This window comes from Neltuma alba, unplaced genomic scaffold (assembly GCF_004799145.2).
Source record: "Neltuma alba isolate B1F8T4 unplaced genomic scaffold, ASM479914v2 tig00003768_pilon, whole genome shotgun sequence".
NCBI classification, from domain to species: Eukaryota; Viridiplantae; Streptophyta; class Magnoliopsida; order Fabales; family Fabaceae; genus Neltuma; species Neltuma alba.
The window spans coordinates 1-13,637 of NW_021633421.1; the positions used below are offsets into that span (position 1 = coordinate 1).

The following is a 13,637-nucleotide window of genomic DNA, read 5'->3' on the forward strand; positions in this document are numbered from 1 at the left end:
TTCTGTCTCTTTGCAGGTCTGGGATTATACTGGTTTAGGGTATACTAGATACGATGCAAGAGATGTAAAAAGAAGTTTTAGGGTAGGGGGGGACATTTGTAAAGGTGAACATTCTTTATACATTAGCTGTTACTAAACACAAATTCTTTGTTCAGGTGCGTGGTGGAGAATAAAGTGCTTCATAATGCCTTATTATCACGTGTAGAGGTATAAAGCTGCACAATTATGGTTGTTACATGCTCTATACTGTTACGGAAATGTTCGCAATCAGAGGTTCTCTATGCTACGGGTTGTACAATTTGCACAAGCAATTTAGATACCTTAATTGGTACAGGCAGATTTTACTAAAAGCATTATAAGTAGAGAACTGGTCATTTCATTCATGAGATTTATTATAAAAAGGGCTGCGTTATCATCTATATATTATGGTATTTGTTTCAGTAATTGTAGTTTGCGTAGAAATTCTTCTTTTATATTCTGTCTCTTTATTTGTGTCAATATGGGCTGAATTAATAGGTCTGGATAGTGAACTTGCTAGCGCCTGTGTAGAATGAAGACGTGCTGAGTCTTGGTGTTTTTGGAATCCTTTTTGTATGCTGCTTTGGTAGTTTAAGTAGGTGCTTTGGATGTTAGGATCCGAGTTACTTAGTCTAACTTTCTTTTGGCTTCTGCCTCAATATTTCCATCAAGAGTTTTTAGCGTTACGTTAAATCTGAATGAAATTGTTCCAACAAAAGTTTTATGGCACATCTGACCAAGAACAGTGAACTTCTTGACAGGCTACGGATTTTCAGAAAACAATCTTTCCATTGAGGTTAACTTCAATGACATTGCAACCAGGCTCAGCATCTACAGTGGTTGAGAATCTGTCATCGAAAGCATTATCTTCTGCTCGAAGGAATTTAGCAAAGCTGGAACTCAGTGATGGCAGTAGTATATATGCAAAGTTGGTGGTAATTTAAACTTCCATATAAATGTGTTAGATTCCAATAGAACATGTAGCATAATGATGCTAATTTTTGCATTGGATAGCAACTATCTGAGTTTGCCATGTCATATACATCATTTGGTGTCTGATCACATAGATGATAATGTTGCAGGTTGGAGCTGATGGGGGTAAATCACGTGTTAGGGAATTAGCAGGATTCAAAACGACTGAATGGAACTACTCACAGAATGCAATTATCTGTACGGTGGAGCATTCCATTGAAAACCAATGTGCATGGCAACGGTTTCTACCTTCTGGTCCAATCGCACTTTTGCCTATTGGTGACAAGTTTAGCAATATTGTTTGGACCATGAACCCATCAGAGTCAGACCACCGTAAATCAATGAATGATGATGATTTTGTGGAGGATGTCAACCGTGCTTTGGATTATGGCTATGGTCCTCATCCTAAATCAAGCTTAATAGAAACTGGCAACTTTTTCTCTTGGCTTAAAATGGATTCAACATTCTCAGCCAATCAGTTTTTTGAAATTCCTCCTAAAGTAGTGAAGTCAGCGTCTCAAAGAATGGTGTTTCCATTGTCCTTACGGCATGCGAACACCTATGCATCAAAGCGTGTGGTCCTAATTGGAGATGCAGCTCACACTGTCCATCCTCTTGCTGGTCAAGGAGTTAATTTAGGTTTTGGAGATGCATTTAGTCTTTCGAAAATAATTGCAGAAGCTATTGCTCTTGGCAATGACATTGGAGAGGTAGGTTATATTTCTGATTTCTTTTCCTGGATGATATATAAAATTATATGCATTTTGTCCTCAAAAAATAAATAATTACAATTATCGTTGAGATGCTTCTTTTTATATGCATGGAACACCTACGCACTTTAGTCACATTGCTTATATATCTAATGGAAACTGTTTTTTTTTTAATTAAAAAAAATGGAAAGTGGTTTCTTTTAAAAGGAAAGAGTGCAAGTTTGAAGGATTAGGTATCCTCCAAAACAATCTGCAAAAGAAAACAGACGGAGGAAAAAGATGTGTATTCACTATTCACAGAGCTCAAGTATGCCTTTGCCAAACTATGAGGGAATCTTCTGCTTAAAGCTATTTCTTGAACTCTTAAGTTGCAATAATAGATTATGGTTTTACTGGTTGTCATGAGATCAAAACAGTTGTTCTGGTTACAGTTCAAGGAATTGTATCATGGAGTGAGTTCAATAGAAGGAATGAAAAACTTGTAGATGCAAATTTTCATATCATAGAGCAGTAATCAAAAGTAATGCCGGTGTTCTGGCCATAGAGGATGAGCGTCTGAAAAGTGGCTGAAATATAATTCCTGTGGTGTTATTTAACATTCACAAAAAATTGTGCACCCAATGTGTTTCATGTCCAATCACTTGATTGTGAGCACACCTTGTTGGTTTTCTTTGGCAGCATATTTTCCGTCTAGAAAAGTTTGATTTAGGTGCGCATTTGATAAAAATGTTCCCTGGTTGCAAGTTAAATATCTGAAAAATGTATCAAATTCATCGGTTCCTGGTTCCATGATCTGAAATATCGGCCAGTCATTGATCGTATACCTAAGAACCCTCACTATCCATTTCTTGAGGCGCGTTGATCAAGTATATTAATGGTATTATCATCTACTAAGTAGGAAATTTACTTAAAGGAATGTGTGATTGATTAATTGCTTTTCTTCACACTGGTAACTAGATCTATTCGCTGAACAGAATTGATTTTATGACGTGTTTAGAGTCGACTGTTGGATTTACTATAACCTGTAAATGCGTTAAGGTAATATGGGGTGGTTTTGCAGGTACATTTATTGAAGAAGTACGAAACAGAGAGGAAGCCAGCAAATATTATGATGATGGCGGTCCTTGAGGGCTTTCAAAAAGCTTACTCTATTGATTTTGGACCGTTGAATGTACTGCGAGCTGCGGCTTTCCACGGGGCGAACTATATATCACCACTCAAACGAAGTATCATTTCTTATGCTTCTGGGGACCAGAAACTGCCCCTTTTCACTTGAGAACATGGAACAGCCCGTCCACACTTTGGTTGTTTTCATGTTGATTAATTTTTCCATCCAAGATGGTCATAAGCATATTCCTTGAGATATAGGATGCGTTTATTTTGTTTGTATTGCATATCATACGCGTAATGTGCTAGGATATCACAATATCTGAATCTAGTTTCAGCTTGTATGGAAGAACGTATTGTGAATATGAGAATGGTGTAACATGTAAACAGATGTATCGGTCTTATCTGAAATTACGTTGAATAAGTGCTAGTGATGAATTTCCACGCAGGATTTTTCTATCAAACTCTTCTCCCAAGCCTGAGCCTTTTTGTTTGTTTGTTTGTTTTTTTTTTTTTGCCGACTCCCAAGCTTGACCCTTGAGCCTTATTGAGGCGGTCAAACCTTAAGTAGTTGTGGAGGCAAGGAAAATGACCCATAAATACTTGTCACTCATTTTATACCTTTCCCCTGTTTTATTTAGCATTAAACGGAAAGCATTCTAAAAAAGTGTAACAACATTTATTGCTGAACTTATATGGTTATATGTGCATTCTGTTCGATATACACAATTGGGGGCCTTAAGGAGTTGGGTGGGAAAAAATCACAAAAATGTATCGCGTATTATTCTGGCCAACACCCGAGAAGATAATCTGTTGAGAACTTCGGGAAGAACTTTGGCAGAGATTCCCGGCAGCACTGGTACGAGTTCTTGAATAATCTGAGCAACATTCTGAGCCAATTGCCACCGACAAACAAAGATCAGATTAGATGACCATGCACATTACCGTTTAACCGAAATATAATAACACAAGCATAATCCAGAGAGGTGGACATCTAAGAAACAGACTAAACTAGACCAAGAAAAATGTCTCTTGGTAGTGGATTCTTCATTACCTGATTGGAGGTGCTTGATAATGAACTTCCTGCAGTCAAGAATTCCAGTATTCTCTGGACATTATTCAGTATGATTTCATCCTCTTCAGTTATGGTGGGTATTAGAGCTGAGGGCTTGAACGGGCCAACATCAGGTACCATACTGAAAACTGGGGTAGCATTCTGAATTCCTAATATTGACATTATTCTTACAAGTTGTTCCCTTGTAAGAGCATCAATACCCTTGACCACCTGCTTTCCATGAGCAGTAACGTGACAGTCAAATTGAGTGAGTAAAAAAATCATAATAATCAAGCGTTATAACAAATAAGGAAAAATACAGGGAATAGGGGGTATTTACAATAGGAAGTTAAGTTAAAACATTATCAGAGATTATGGAACAAATAATTCGGGACTATTTATGGTAAAGGGGATCTAGGAGCAGGAGATACAAGATGGATGTTAAAGCCTATGTTTAAATCTGACATTGTAGCCTACACAACTATCTTGTACTGATATAACAAAAGCAAGCTCCCATGCGAGCACATTCACACGTTCTCTGGTCATGTGAATTTCTTAAAAAAATTCTTCGAAGTGCTATTCATTCCTAATATTTATATCTGCTCACAGGATAAGGTAAAATGAAAAAAGAGAGGCTCTTTTTCATGCATCATGAGATCTACAACGCGCACATACATTCACCTGATATGTATTATAAAAGATATATGAATCAGCACTTCTATACAATACCTCATCCAGAAGAAATTCTCGGAAAAAATTGCCCCTATCAGACAGCAAAAATGCTAAAGCTGCCCTTGTTTGCACTGGCTGCTGTGATTGGGGGACAACAGACTGGAATCCTGGCACAACAGACTGGAATCCAGGCAAGAGATACTGTGTCTGACCAGGAAGAATTCCAAGCTCAGCCATATTTCCGTTCAGACTCTCTCCACCTCCACTTTTTGCTGCAGTAATAAAGTTCTCAAAGGCTTGCATGATATCAATAAATCTTTCAGCATCAAAAACTCCAGATTTCCCATATATAGTGTAATGCAGAGCATTCCGCAGCCGAGGGGATTCATCCGTTAGGAGCCTCTATCAGTGAATGTAATGAAAACCAAGCTTAGATTACTCAGAAAAATCTTAATAGCAAACATAAAGACTATCCAGTTACAATGTGGTGATCTACAATGCTCTTAGGTTTGTGCACATTTTTCAAGCACTCTAGGTTGTTTTACGAGAACCTTAAAACAATAATCAATGGCATAAGCCCACATACAACTGATACAGGCCATGTAGCTTTAGTACACCAAAAGAAAAGAAAACCATAAAATCTTATACCTGAGCAATATATGGATAGGCCTCATCAACAATGGCAAACTCAGCATTCCCAACCAGAGCTATCCCTTCCAGAACCCCAATGGCCCTAATTATAAGAGCAAAGTATGGGGGTATTCTAAAAGGATAATCAAATGTAATTTGTGCCAAATCTGCTGCCAATTCCTGGAAGTTGATATTTTTTGCTCCTCCACCTTCAAGTGCCTGATCAAATACTTTAGCCAGAACTGGCAAGATAGGCTCTAAATTGACACCATCTGGAATGAAATCAAGTTTAACAAAGTCTTTAACAATGGCTGGATAATCCCGATGGATGAGATGAGCAATTGCTTCAATCATCCCATACTTTTGATCATCAGTCAATTTCGTAACAAGCCCTGGTAGCAGCAAAAGACTTCCAAAATCAGTCTAAATTATTAGGAAATAAAATCAAATTTTTAAAGCAACACGAAAAGGACTTGACAAAATGGTTTATTGTGGACATAAGGTGCATTAAAATAAGACTAATTCGCTATCACATGTGCAAAAAGGAAAGAAAGCTAGTCTAGCAGCTTTGCAACAAGAAACATGCAAAGCCCAAAACAATATTTCATTCCATGTACAGTACACGTACTAGTAGTGCTGCAAATTCAAATCCCAGTAAAATATTCTGCTTGTTAGTGTCACAATCCTCATGGACAATGCTTGGGGGGAAAAAATGTTTACCCTATGCAAGAAAAGGTGCCTTCAGATGCAGAGCATGATTTCATCATAGGAAGAAAAATGGTAATATGATTGATAAAAGTAAAAGAAAAAATCAACAGCAACTTATAAGGTAACCTCCTCATACATTAACCTATGAAGAAAAGGAGGGTACATTCCTTAGAGTATTTTATTAAACACTCACTCAGATGCATCATAGAGAACCAAAGCCTAAAAGTAAATGAAATAGGTATACATAATACTACTCATGATGCAGAAAGATAAACAATATAATATTCCACTATATGCTGACAATATTTAAGTTTACCGAAGTCAAGTATGGCAAGTTTCCCATCTGGCGTACGGATCAAGTTCCCCGGATGTGGATCAGCATGGAAAAATCCAGTGTCAAGCAGCTGGTAAAAAATTAAAATAAATCAATACAACAATAAGTTGGCAAGAACTTAACTTGAAGCACATGAATAAAAATCAGATGCCTTCAGTCCAATGTTTCAGGATGCAATGTATTTCTATATCTAACAATGGCCTTTTAATATATAGAAGCTCTTTAATAAACTATGTTATTGCAAGTCCAGAGGCCCAGATACATAAGACAGATGGTAAGAAATGAATATACACAAAAGTGGTCGCCCTTGAAATCTAGTGCCATCTAAAAGATTTCAAAAGAAAGCATAAAAAATTACCTGTTTCAGGTAGCAGATAACTCCAACGTTAACGAGTTCTCCAACATCACTTTCTGTGCTCTGTGACAGCTTCTCTCCCTCAACCCATTCTGTGGTAAGAACCCTCCTGGATGTATATTTAGTGTATGTTTTTGGTATGACAACCTATAACTCAAACTGTCAGAGGAAGTATGCGAATTCTCAAGGATCTAGTGACTATTATCATACTATTGTTGTCAATTGTGGTAAAACTAACCATACTTTGTGCATAATAAAATGGAAACCAAAATAAAATATCTAGATTAGAAGTGATCAGGCTCACCTGAGGTAGGTCTTTCTTCATCATTTCAGCAAAACGGTTCCCATTTTCACCTTCATTAACATAGTCTAACTCCTCAAAGAAGCGAGCCGCCCACTCATCAACCAAGCCAACCACATCTAAAGAGACCTGAAAATATACAGATAGAAAGCAACTGGGTTGAGAGGAAGACATTGAAAATTAATGATTAATGTTTTTATCAACAACCAATGTTGTCGCTTCAAGAAATCAAGATCCAAATTCAATTTAACATAAAGATAAGGCGCCAATTTATCTTTGCAAGAATTTAACTAACCTGAGGAAACCTCCGAAGAAACAAACCCAGGTTCCTAATAATGAACAAATCGACTGTAACAGTTTCAAGAACAAAAGGCCTCTGAACTTTAACAGCTACCAAATCTCCATTTTCCTTTAGACGGCCCTTGTATACTTGTCCAAGAGATGCTGTGTATATTTGCATAAAAATTAATACTTGCTTATTGATTAACTCAATAAACCTTGCAAAGAGAGGCTATACTTTTCTACTAAGAATCTACTATATCTAACTGATTGTCTCGAGAGCTACCAGCAGCAATGGGAGAGGATGAAAGTTCAGAATAGATGTTTTGCCAGGGTTGACCAAGTTCCTCTTGAATTAAAGCCATTGCTATATCATCTGGAAATGAAGGAACCTACAAAAGAAAAAGAATAACATCAGAAGCCATTGTCAAAATATTGGACACTGTAATATAATCATTTAACTCCAAAATTCACGCATGCTTCATGAGATCTTGTTTCTTTCTTTCTTTTTTGGTGAAATGAAATCTTGGATCTAACTGAATAAGATAGCACAGATTTTTAAAGTTGCTTGAGAAGTTAGGATCATAAACCAAAGAGAGGTTCGTCTTTCTTAATTTAAGCCCAATTTATGTTTCTACAGTGGCTTTGAGTAAAGAATACACAGAACTTGACTAATAAAGCTTCTTTTTAACTTTTTAGGGTATACCATTTTTGTCTGCATGCGGACTATGAAGAAAGTTGGATCAAATTCAAATGTAACAAGACCAAATGCAGGAGAGAGAGCAAGAGAGAAGGGGGCATGGAAGGAGCACCAGCGTTACCTTATCACAAAGCTTTTGCAACTCCGTCATTGCAACAGGTGACAGTATATCAGGTCGAATGCTCAATGCTTGACCAAGTTTTATATAAGCTGGACCCAAAGATGTTACAATTTCCCGCAATTCAATGGCTCGAGCAACTTCATTCTGGTTATGGAAATGGTAAATCAGAATAGCCACCACATGATAGAGAAAAATGCAATTTATATCATGGCTATGAGATGTAAGGAAACTGGTGCAGTCGTATATGACCATGGTTATTAGTAATTACCCAAGAACTAGTTTGTAATAAACCTAACCGAACCAGCTGGTGCAGCCAATTCTAAGTAATCATGAATTATGTGAGGAAGGGACCATTTCATTCTCAAAGCTTAGTCAGGTAGAAGCACACCCAAGAATGCTTTTATTAACTTATCTAACACGCACCCACGCAGACTGCCCAAAGTGGAAAAACAAAAACAAAAGAACTTGCCTAAGAAGTTCTGCATGTACATCTTACTCTCGTGAATGTACCTATCAAGGAACTAGGGAAGTGGATTCAGTAGACCAGGTAGTGCCACACATTACCAACCTCCTGGCCTCTTCTCAAGCAGTTTAACAAGAAAAAGCAACAGTAACAAAACCTACTTTTCTTTCCTTCCCCTTGTAGTTTTATTTCCATCCCCAGTATTCTTTCCATAACTTGCTAACAAGTGACTTCCTTCAGAACTAAAGCTAGTTACAAATTCTACCGTATCAATAGAACTCAAATAGAAGTGGCATGAGAATGCATCAACAGCTCAGATGCTAGATAGCATGACAGAGAAACTCACCTCCTTAACCTTCTTGTTAACCACATCCCAGAGAAGTCTTGAAAGAAACCCCCCAGCAACAGATAACAACTGGACAATGCGTGTTGCTACAGCACGCGGCCGTTTTCCCCAATATGCGGAAATGCTGGCAGGATCATAAACCAAGGGCAAGAACTCACTACTTTCATCAACCTAAAGAAACATGAAATGCCAAATAATATCATAAAAAGCCTGGCATTATTCTCTTTTTAAAAATTAATAAAGATCCAGTACAATGATAAACAGCAAATGGGAAGATCCCTTGAGGAAAGAGAAAAAATTACATATAAAATCGGAGAGCTAAAATTAAATGCAAATCATGCGCCCAAGAGACGAGAGAAGTGTTGGATTCCTATGTTAGCTAGTTTTATACAAGATATCCATTTAATTAACCAAATTTAAGCCAACACAAAGTGCTACCTTAAACATTTCAGGATTTTACCCTGCACTGTCTTCTATACAATTTCCAGCTTTCAGGATTTATTCTATTTGTGAATAAATCTAACCGTTTCTCTTTTCAAATGTGCGCAAGTCACAATTCGATTGTATATGAATTGCAGACTGATAGTTTCAATTTATTTTTCCCCGCGTAAGTTACCACAATGGCTTTCATTTGCAACAAAATTACAAGCTCAGACTCACAACAAGTAGCTGTACAAATATAGAAGCCTCGGAAATATCACTCAGTAGTTAGAACGAGGTATCATAATTAGTTTAGTAGAGTTAGACATAGCATTAGTGACTGTAAATACCTCAACAAGACGAAGCTGGACGTCATCCTCAGCAAACAATGAATCTCTTAAATTTTGTCCTCGAAGGCCTCTCATGAGTGATGCCAACTGCTCGTTCTCTTCCATTTGTGCCCTGACCCTTTTAATCTCCTGAGAAACATCGCCAATTTTCTGCCAGTTGCAGTAGTTAGTTCAGGTCAAATCCAATACTGACTAAATAGAAACATCGCCAATTTTCTGCTGGTTGCAACAGTTAGCTCGGTTAAATCCAATACTACTAAGTATAAACCAAAACATGGGAAATCAGACCATCGATTCGACCAACCGATAAGGCAAGAACTTTAAAAACAACCCCAAGAAAGTTTAAAATAGCAGAGGAAATCTTATTAAAAAAAGCGTGGTAAAGTATCTGAGAATGATAGCTGTCTTCCTGATCAAATAAATATGAATTTAAAGAAGGAGGAAAGGAAGGGAGATGACAAGCCACAACATCAAAAATAGCATAGAAACACGATCATTTTTATCAACAGATAGAGGCACTAAAACTTCATAGCTAAGAAGCCAATCTATTATCATGTCCCAAAGCAAATGATTGCAGAAGCCTAACTAAAAATATATACACACCACTACGAAGTGGCTTAAAGAAGTATATTGCAATTCCCCGTGAATTGAATCTAGAGCGCTCTTAAGCGACTAAACCTAGAAGTTGCTAAATTTACTCACAAGTGTGAATACGGTGACATTCCAGAGAGCAATATCTACCCAAGGAAGAAGTCAAGTTCAGGGTCTGATAAGTTACCGTAGAGACACCATTGACGGATTTTGGCGGCGAAGACCTGGATGAGCCATTGACATTACTTGCTGGAGGAGACGAAGTCCGCGTGGGTCTGGGTTCCGCAGAAACCGCTGTAACCCGACTGAGCCGCCGGCGAAACCGAACCTTGTTCCTGCTAATTGAGAGTTGAGAAGGAGACCGGCGACGAAAGGGATCGATTCCGCAGTAGACGAGCTGTGAAGCCGCGTCCATGGCGGAACTGTACAACCTTTTTTTTCCTGGAGAGCGAAAGTTTGGAAAATCTCCAGAGGGGAGTAGAATTTGATAGTGGTGGTATGGGTGGTGGACCAGTGAAAGTGGTAAGAAAGCGGCACCCAGTTTTCCGTTTTGGTCAATACGAATTACGAAGGGTGGTCGTTAAAGGGATACGTGGCTAATAAGGAGCGGAGGAAAATTGGCTTGTTTATATTTTCTTTTGATTTGATACATGCATTATTATATTTTGGGCGAAATGGGCGCGTCCTTGAAATAACGAGTGGGAGGCATGGAATGCCAAAACACGACAAGATTGCTTCTGGTGGCATATTTTCGCTGACCACTCGTTACATGAACGAACTGTGATTCGTCCACATCATGCCACTTAAAAATCACTTGTGATATTTTAAATCTTTAAATAATGTTGGGCTGAAATCTTTTTCAACTCCGCTGATCAGAATTAGGTGAGATTTTATTGCACGTCAATAACATTGAGCTAATAAAGGGAAGTACCAGTGTACCACAAAATGCTCGTCTAATTTTATTTACAAATCACTTTCACAGGTTAGCGCGGATCACCGAAGGCCTTGGCCATGCTGTTTTTTTTCCGAAAGACTTTAAAACCACTCGGCTTATAATTCCCTTTCCTCTGTTTTTTTTTTTTTTTTGAGGCAGGAACAACTTATTTCATAAATAACTAGATTTATCTTCGGTGCGTTGGACGGAAAGTGATATTCTGAGAAGTATTAATCATACAGGAGCTTTATGGTTACTTTGACGCAATAACAACTGCTACGTCATCTTTTTTGACACAGTGACAACTTATTTCTGAAAGAATGGCAAATAAACTTTATAATCCCACTCTTAATATGATGAGAATCTTGGTCATGGTGATCTATAAGTACTTCTATAAGTGTTTTTAGGTTCTGAAAACATATCTTGATCCTATGAGTCCTCTGAATCTTTGTATAAAAAAAACTTTAAAAATGACAACTGTTTTGTGAGAGAACTCAGAACTAAATAATAAAATATCCTTAAAAAAATGACTTTGCTTTTTATTATTAACAAGTTAAAAATTAACAACTATATACCCTACACACAGTCAATTTCAAGATTTGAGTCACTATTTATTACTCATCCAGTCTTAAATATAAGACGCTTTTCGTAGTATAAATTACACTACAAAAAAGATCTTATATTTAGAATCGGAGGAGTATATGTTAAACTAGAACTAAACTAGTATACCTTCAAAGATACTAAGAACTTTACTTTTCGGAGAATAAAAAATCGGTGAATCAAATCCCAATTTAGCCGCTCTTTTTCAAACAATTCACTGATCATTGATAGCTCTAAGAGTGTTTGGCTCAGCAATTCGAGGCTTAGAAGTTACTTATTTTTACCATAAGCATATTTGAAAAATTAGAACCTGTTTGGGTCAGCTTTTAGCCCATCCTACTTATGGGCCAAAAGTGGAATTGAAACAAGTGATTTTGTTAAGCTAATTTGAGGTGCTTTTGAACTGAAAGTGTCTTATGATTGGTGGACTTTTAAAATGATAGTTACTTGTCAAATCATTTTCTTCTCATTCTTCCCTCATTATTCTCTCATTATTCACTCAAAGTGCTTGGTCTCTCCCATGCTCATTATTCTTTGCCGCTAGACATCACAGCTCCATCACTTCTCCGCTGTGAATTCTGTCTCGGCTTTTTTTTACCAAAATACTATAAGCAATAAAATTATATACCAAAATGCTGTACTTTTAAAAGTATTTATCAATATACTGCACTTAAAATCACTTTTGGCATGAAAGACTTTCAAATTATACACAAGTTGTTCTTGGGGTGAACGACATCAGAAATCGTTCTTGGCGTGAACTTATATATATAGATTTCATAGAAAAAATCTGGTTGTCTCACACCTACAAAAAAAAAACTTATATGCAGATTTCATAGAAAAAATCCCATCGAAGATAGTTTTCAGAAATATATATCCTCTCCTCTTTGTGCTCTAGGTAGGTGAGCACAAGTAATTCGAGCAATAACAACCGAGGAGAACCAACGACTAAGTTTTTGTCTGTCCTGCTCTCCCCAGTGGTTAATATAGTCCAACATTTAATCCTCATGGTTGATAAACCCCTCAAGCCCTAGAATTAAATCAATGATGGGCCCATTCAGCTCTGACAAGTTATCAAACCAGGAGGAGGTTGTGCTGCTGTTACCCACTTTCCTTCCTACCCCTGATTTAAGCGAAGTCCACATGGTGCAAATACTACTCCAAGTCAAAGAAGAATTAGCTCTCTTGTTAACAGTGGGTATCTCCTTATTTTCACATTAGTATCGGGATCTCAAAACTCTTACCCACAAAGCTTCTTTATTTGTAATTAGATTCCAATATAACTTCATCACTAAAAGCTTCATTTTGCTTCCGTAAGTCTTTAATACCAAGGCCACCTTGTGATTTATCGGCAATAATTTTATCCCAAGCCAACAAATGGAGAGAAGGAAGATTGCAGGAAAATCCACTTTTATAAAATTTACTCAAAACACAATTCATATCATCAAATTTAACTTTTTTAAATATCATATTAAAAATAAGCTGCTTCTTACTCCTAATCCAAACAGATCCTAGATCACCGTGATAGGTGACCATGGAGGAAGATTATTTATTTGGAATAAAAAAGGTAAAGGCATGCTCAAAATTTTAATTTGATTCAAGTCTTTTAAGATCTAAATCTTTTTTTTCTCTCGTTGCCTGAGGCTTTAGTGGCATTTAGACATTTTCATGCAACGACTTAACATCACTCTCATATTAAATGAAGATATTGAAACTGCATGCGTCTCTTATTTAAAATTAAAATTAGACGGAGGAGGAACAAGAATCTTAAAGGAGCAAAAATCTTACAGGTTCTTTTGTTTGAACTTTGAAGATGTTAAAACTACATGTTTCTCAGTTGATGACACGTTGCTTTGATTGACTAAAAATGATTCGAAGGCCTTTGAACACGAGACGACGTTGATCTAACTTTTAAACCGGTTGCGATTTTGATATAGGTGTTCATCATTCAGAATGTCCACACAATTCTCAGATT

The 13,637-nt window shown here is 37.1% G+C and overlaps 2 protein-coding genes across 2 annotated transcripts; one reads left to right on the top strand and one right to left on the bottom strand.

Moving 5' to 3' along the window:
* The first annotated feature begins 34 nt into the window (after positions 1-34).
* LOC114742453 (ubiquinone biosynthesis monooxygenase COQ6, mitochondrial) lies at positions 35-3,065 on the top strand. The gene is made up of 5 exons (XM_028930713.1): positions 35-82; positions 156-207; positions 780-953; positions 1,101-1,700; positions 2,761-3,065. The coding sequence occupies exons 3-5, from the start codon at positions 825-827 to the stop codon at positions 2,974-2,976; spliced, it is 945 nt and encodes a 314-aa protein (XP_028786546.1). The 5' UTR covers positions 35-82; positions 156-207; positions 780-824; the 3' UTR covers positions 2,977-3,065.
* A 479-nt stretch (positions 3,066-3,544) lies between these two features.
* On the bottom strand, positions 3,545-10,638 carry LOC114742454 (uncharacterized protein sll0005-like). The gene is made up of 13 exons (XM_028930714.1): positions 10,319-10,638; positions 9,541-9,690; positions 8,771-8,941; positions 7,962-8,105; positions 7,427-7,532; positions 7,157-7,305; positions 6,865-6,990; positions 6,564-6,707; positions 6,188-6,275; positions 5,182-5,555; positions 4,591-4,935; positions 3,862-4,092; positions 3,545-3,697 (listed from the first exon to the last, which is right to left on the bottom strand). The coding sequence occupies exons 1-13, from the start codon at positions 10,544-10,546 to the stop codon at positions 3,569-3,571; spliced, it is 2,385 nt and encodes a 794-aa protein (XP_028786547.1). The 5' UTR covers positions 10,547-10,638; the 3' UTR covers positions 3,545-3,568.
* Between the last annotated feature and the right edge of the window lie 2,999 nt (positions 10,639-13,637).

What these genes read in the sequence shown, in the direction of transcription:
- LOC114742453 (XM_028930713.1), top strand. Translation starts at nt 825, where the DNA reads ATGACATTGCAACCAGGCTCAGCATCTACAGTGGTTGAGAATCTGTCA. An exon ending in GTATATATGCAAAGTTGGTG is followed by an intron (nt 954 to 1,100) that starts GTAATTTAAACT and finishes ATAATGTTGCAG; the next exon opens with GTTGGAGCTGATGGGGGTAA. An exon ending in TTGGCAATGACATTGGAGAG is followed by an intron (nt 1,701 to 2,760) that starts GTAGGTTATATT and finishes GTGGTTTTGCAG; the next exon opens with GTACATTTATTGAAGAAGTA.
- LOC114742454 (XM_028930714.1), bottom strand. Translation starts at nt 10,546, where the DNA reads ATGGACGCGGCTTCACAGCTCGTCTACTGCGGAATCGATCCCTTTCGT. An exon ending in TTCTTCGGAGGTTTCCTCAG is followed by an intron (nt 6,991 to 7,156) that starts GTTAGTTAAATT and finishes GTATATTTTCAG; the next exon opens with GTCTCTTTAGATGTGGTTGG. An exon ending in CCTATCCATATATTGCTCAG is followed by an intron (nt 4,936 to 5,181) that starts GTATAAGATTTT and finishes ATTCACTGATAG; the next exon opens with AGGCTCCTAACGGATGAATC.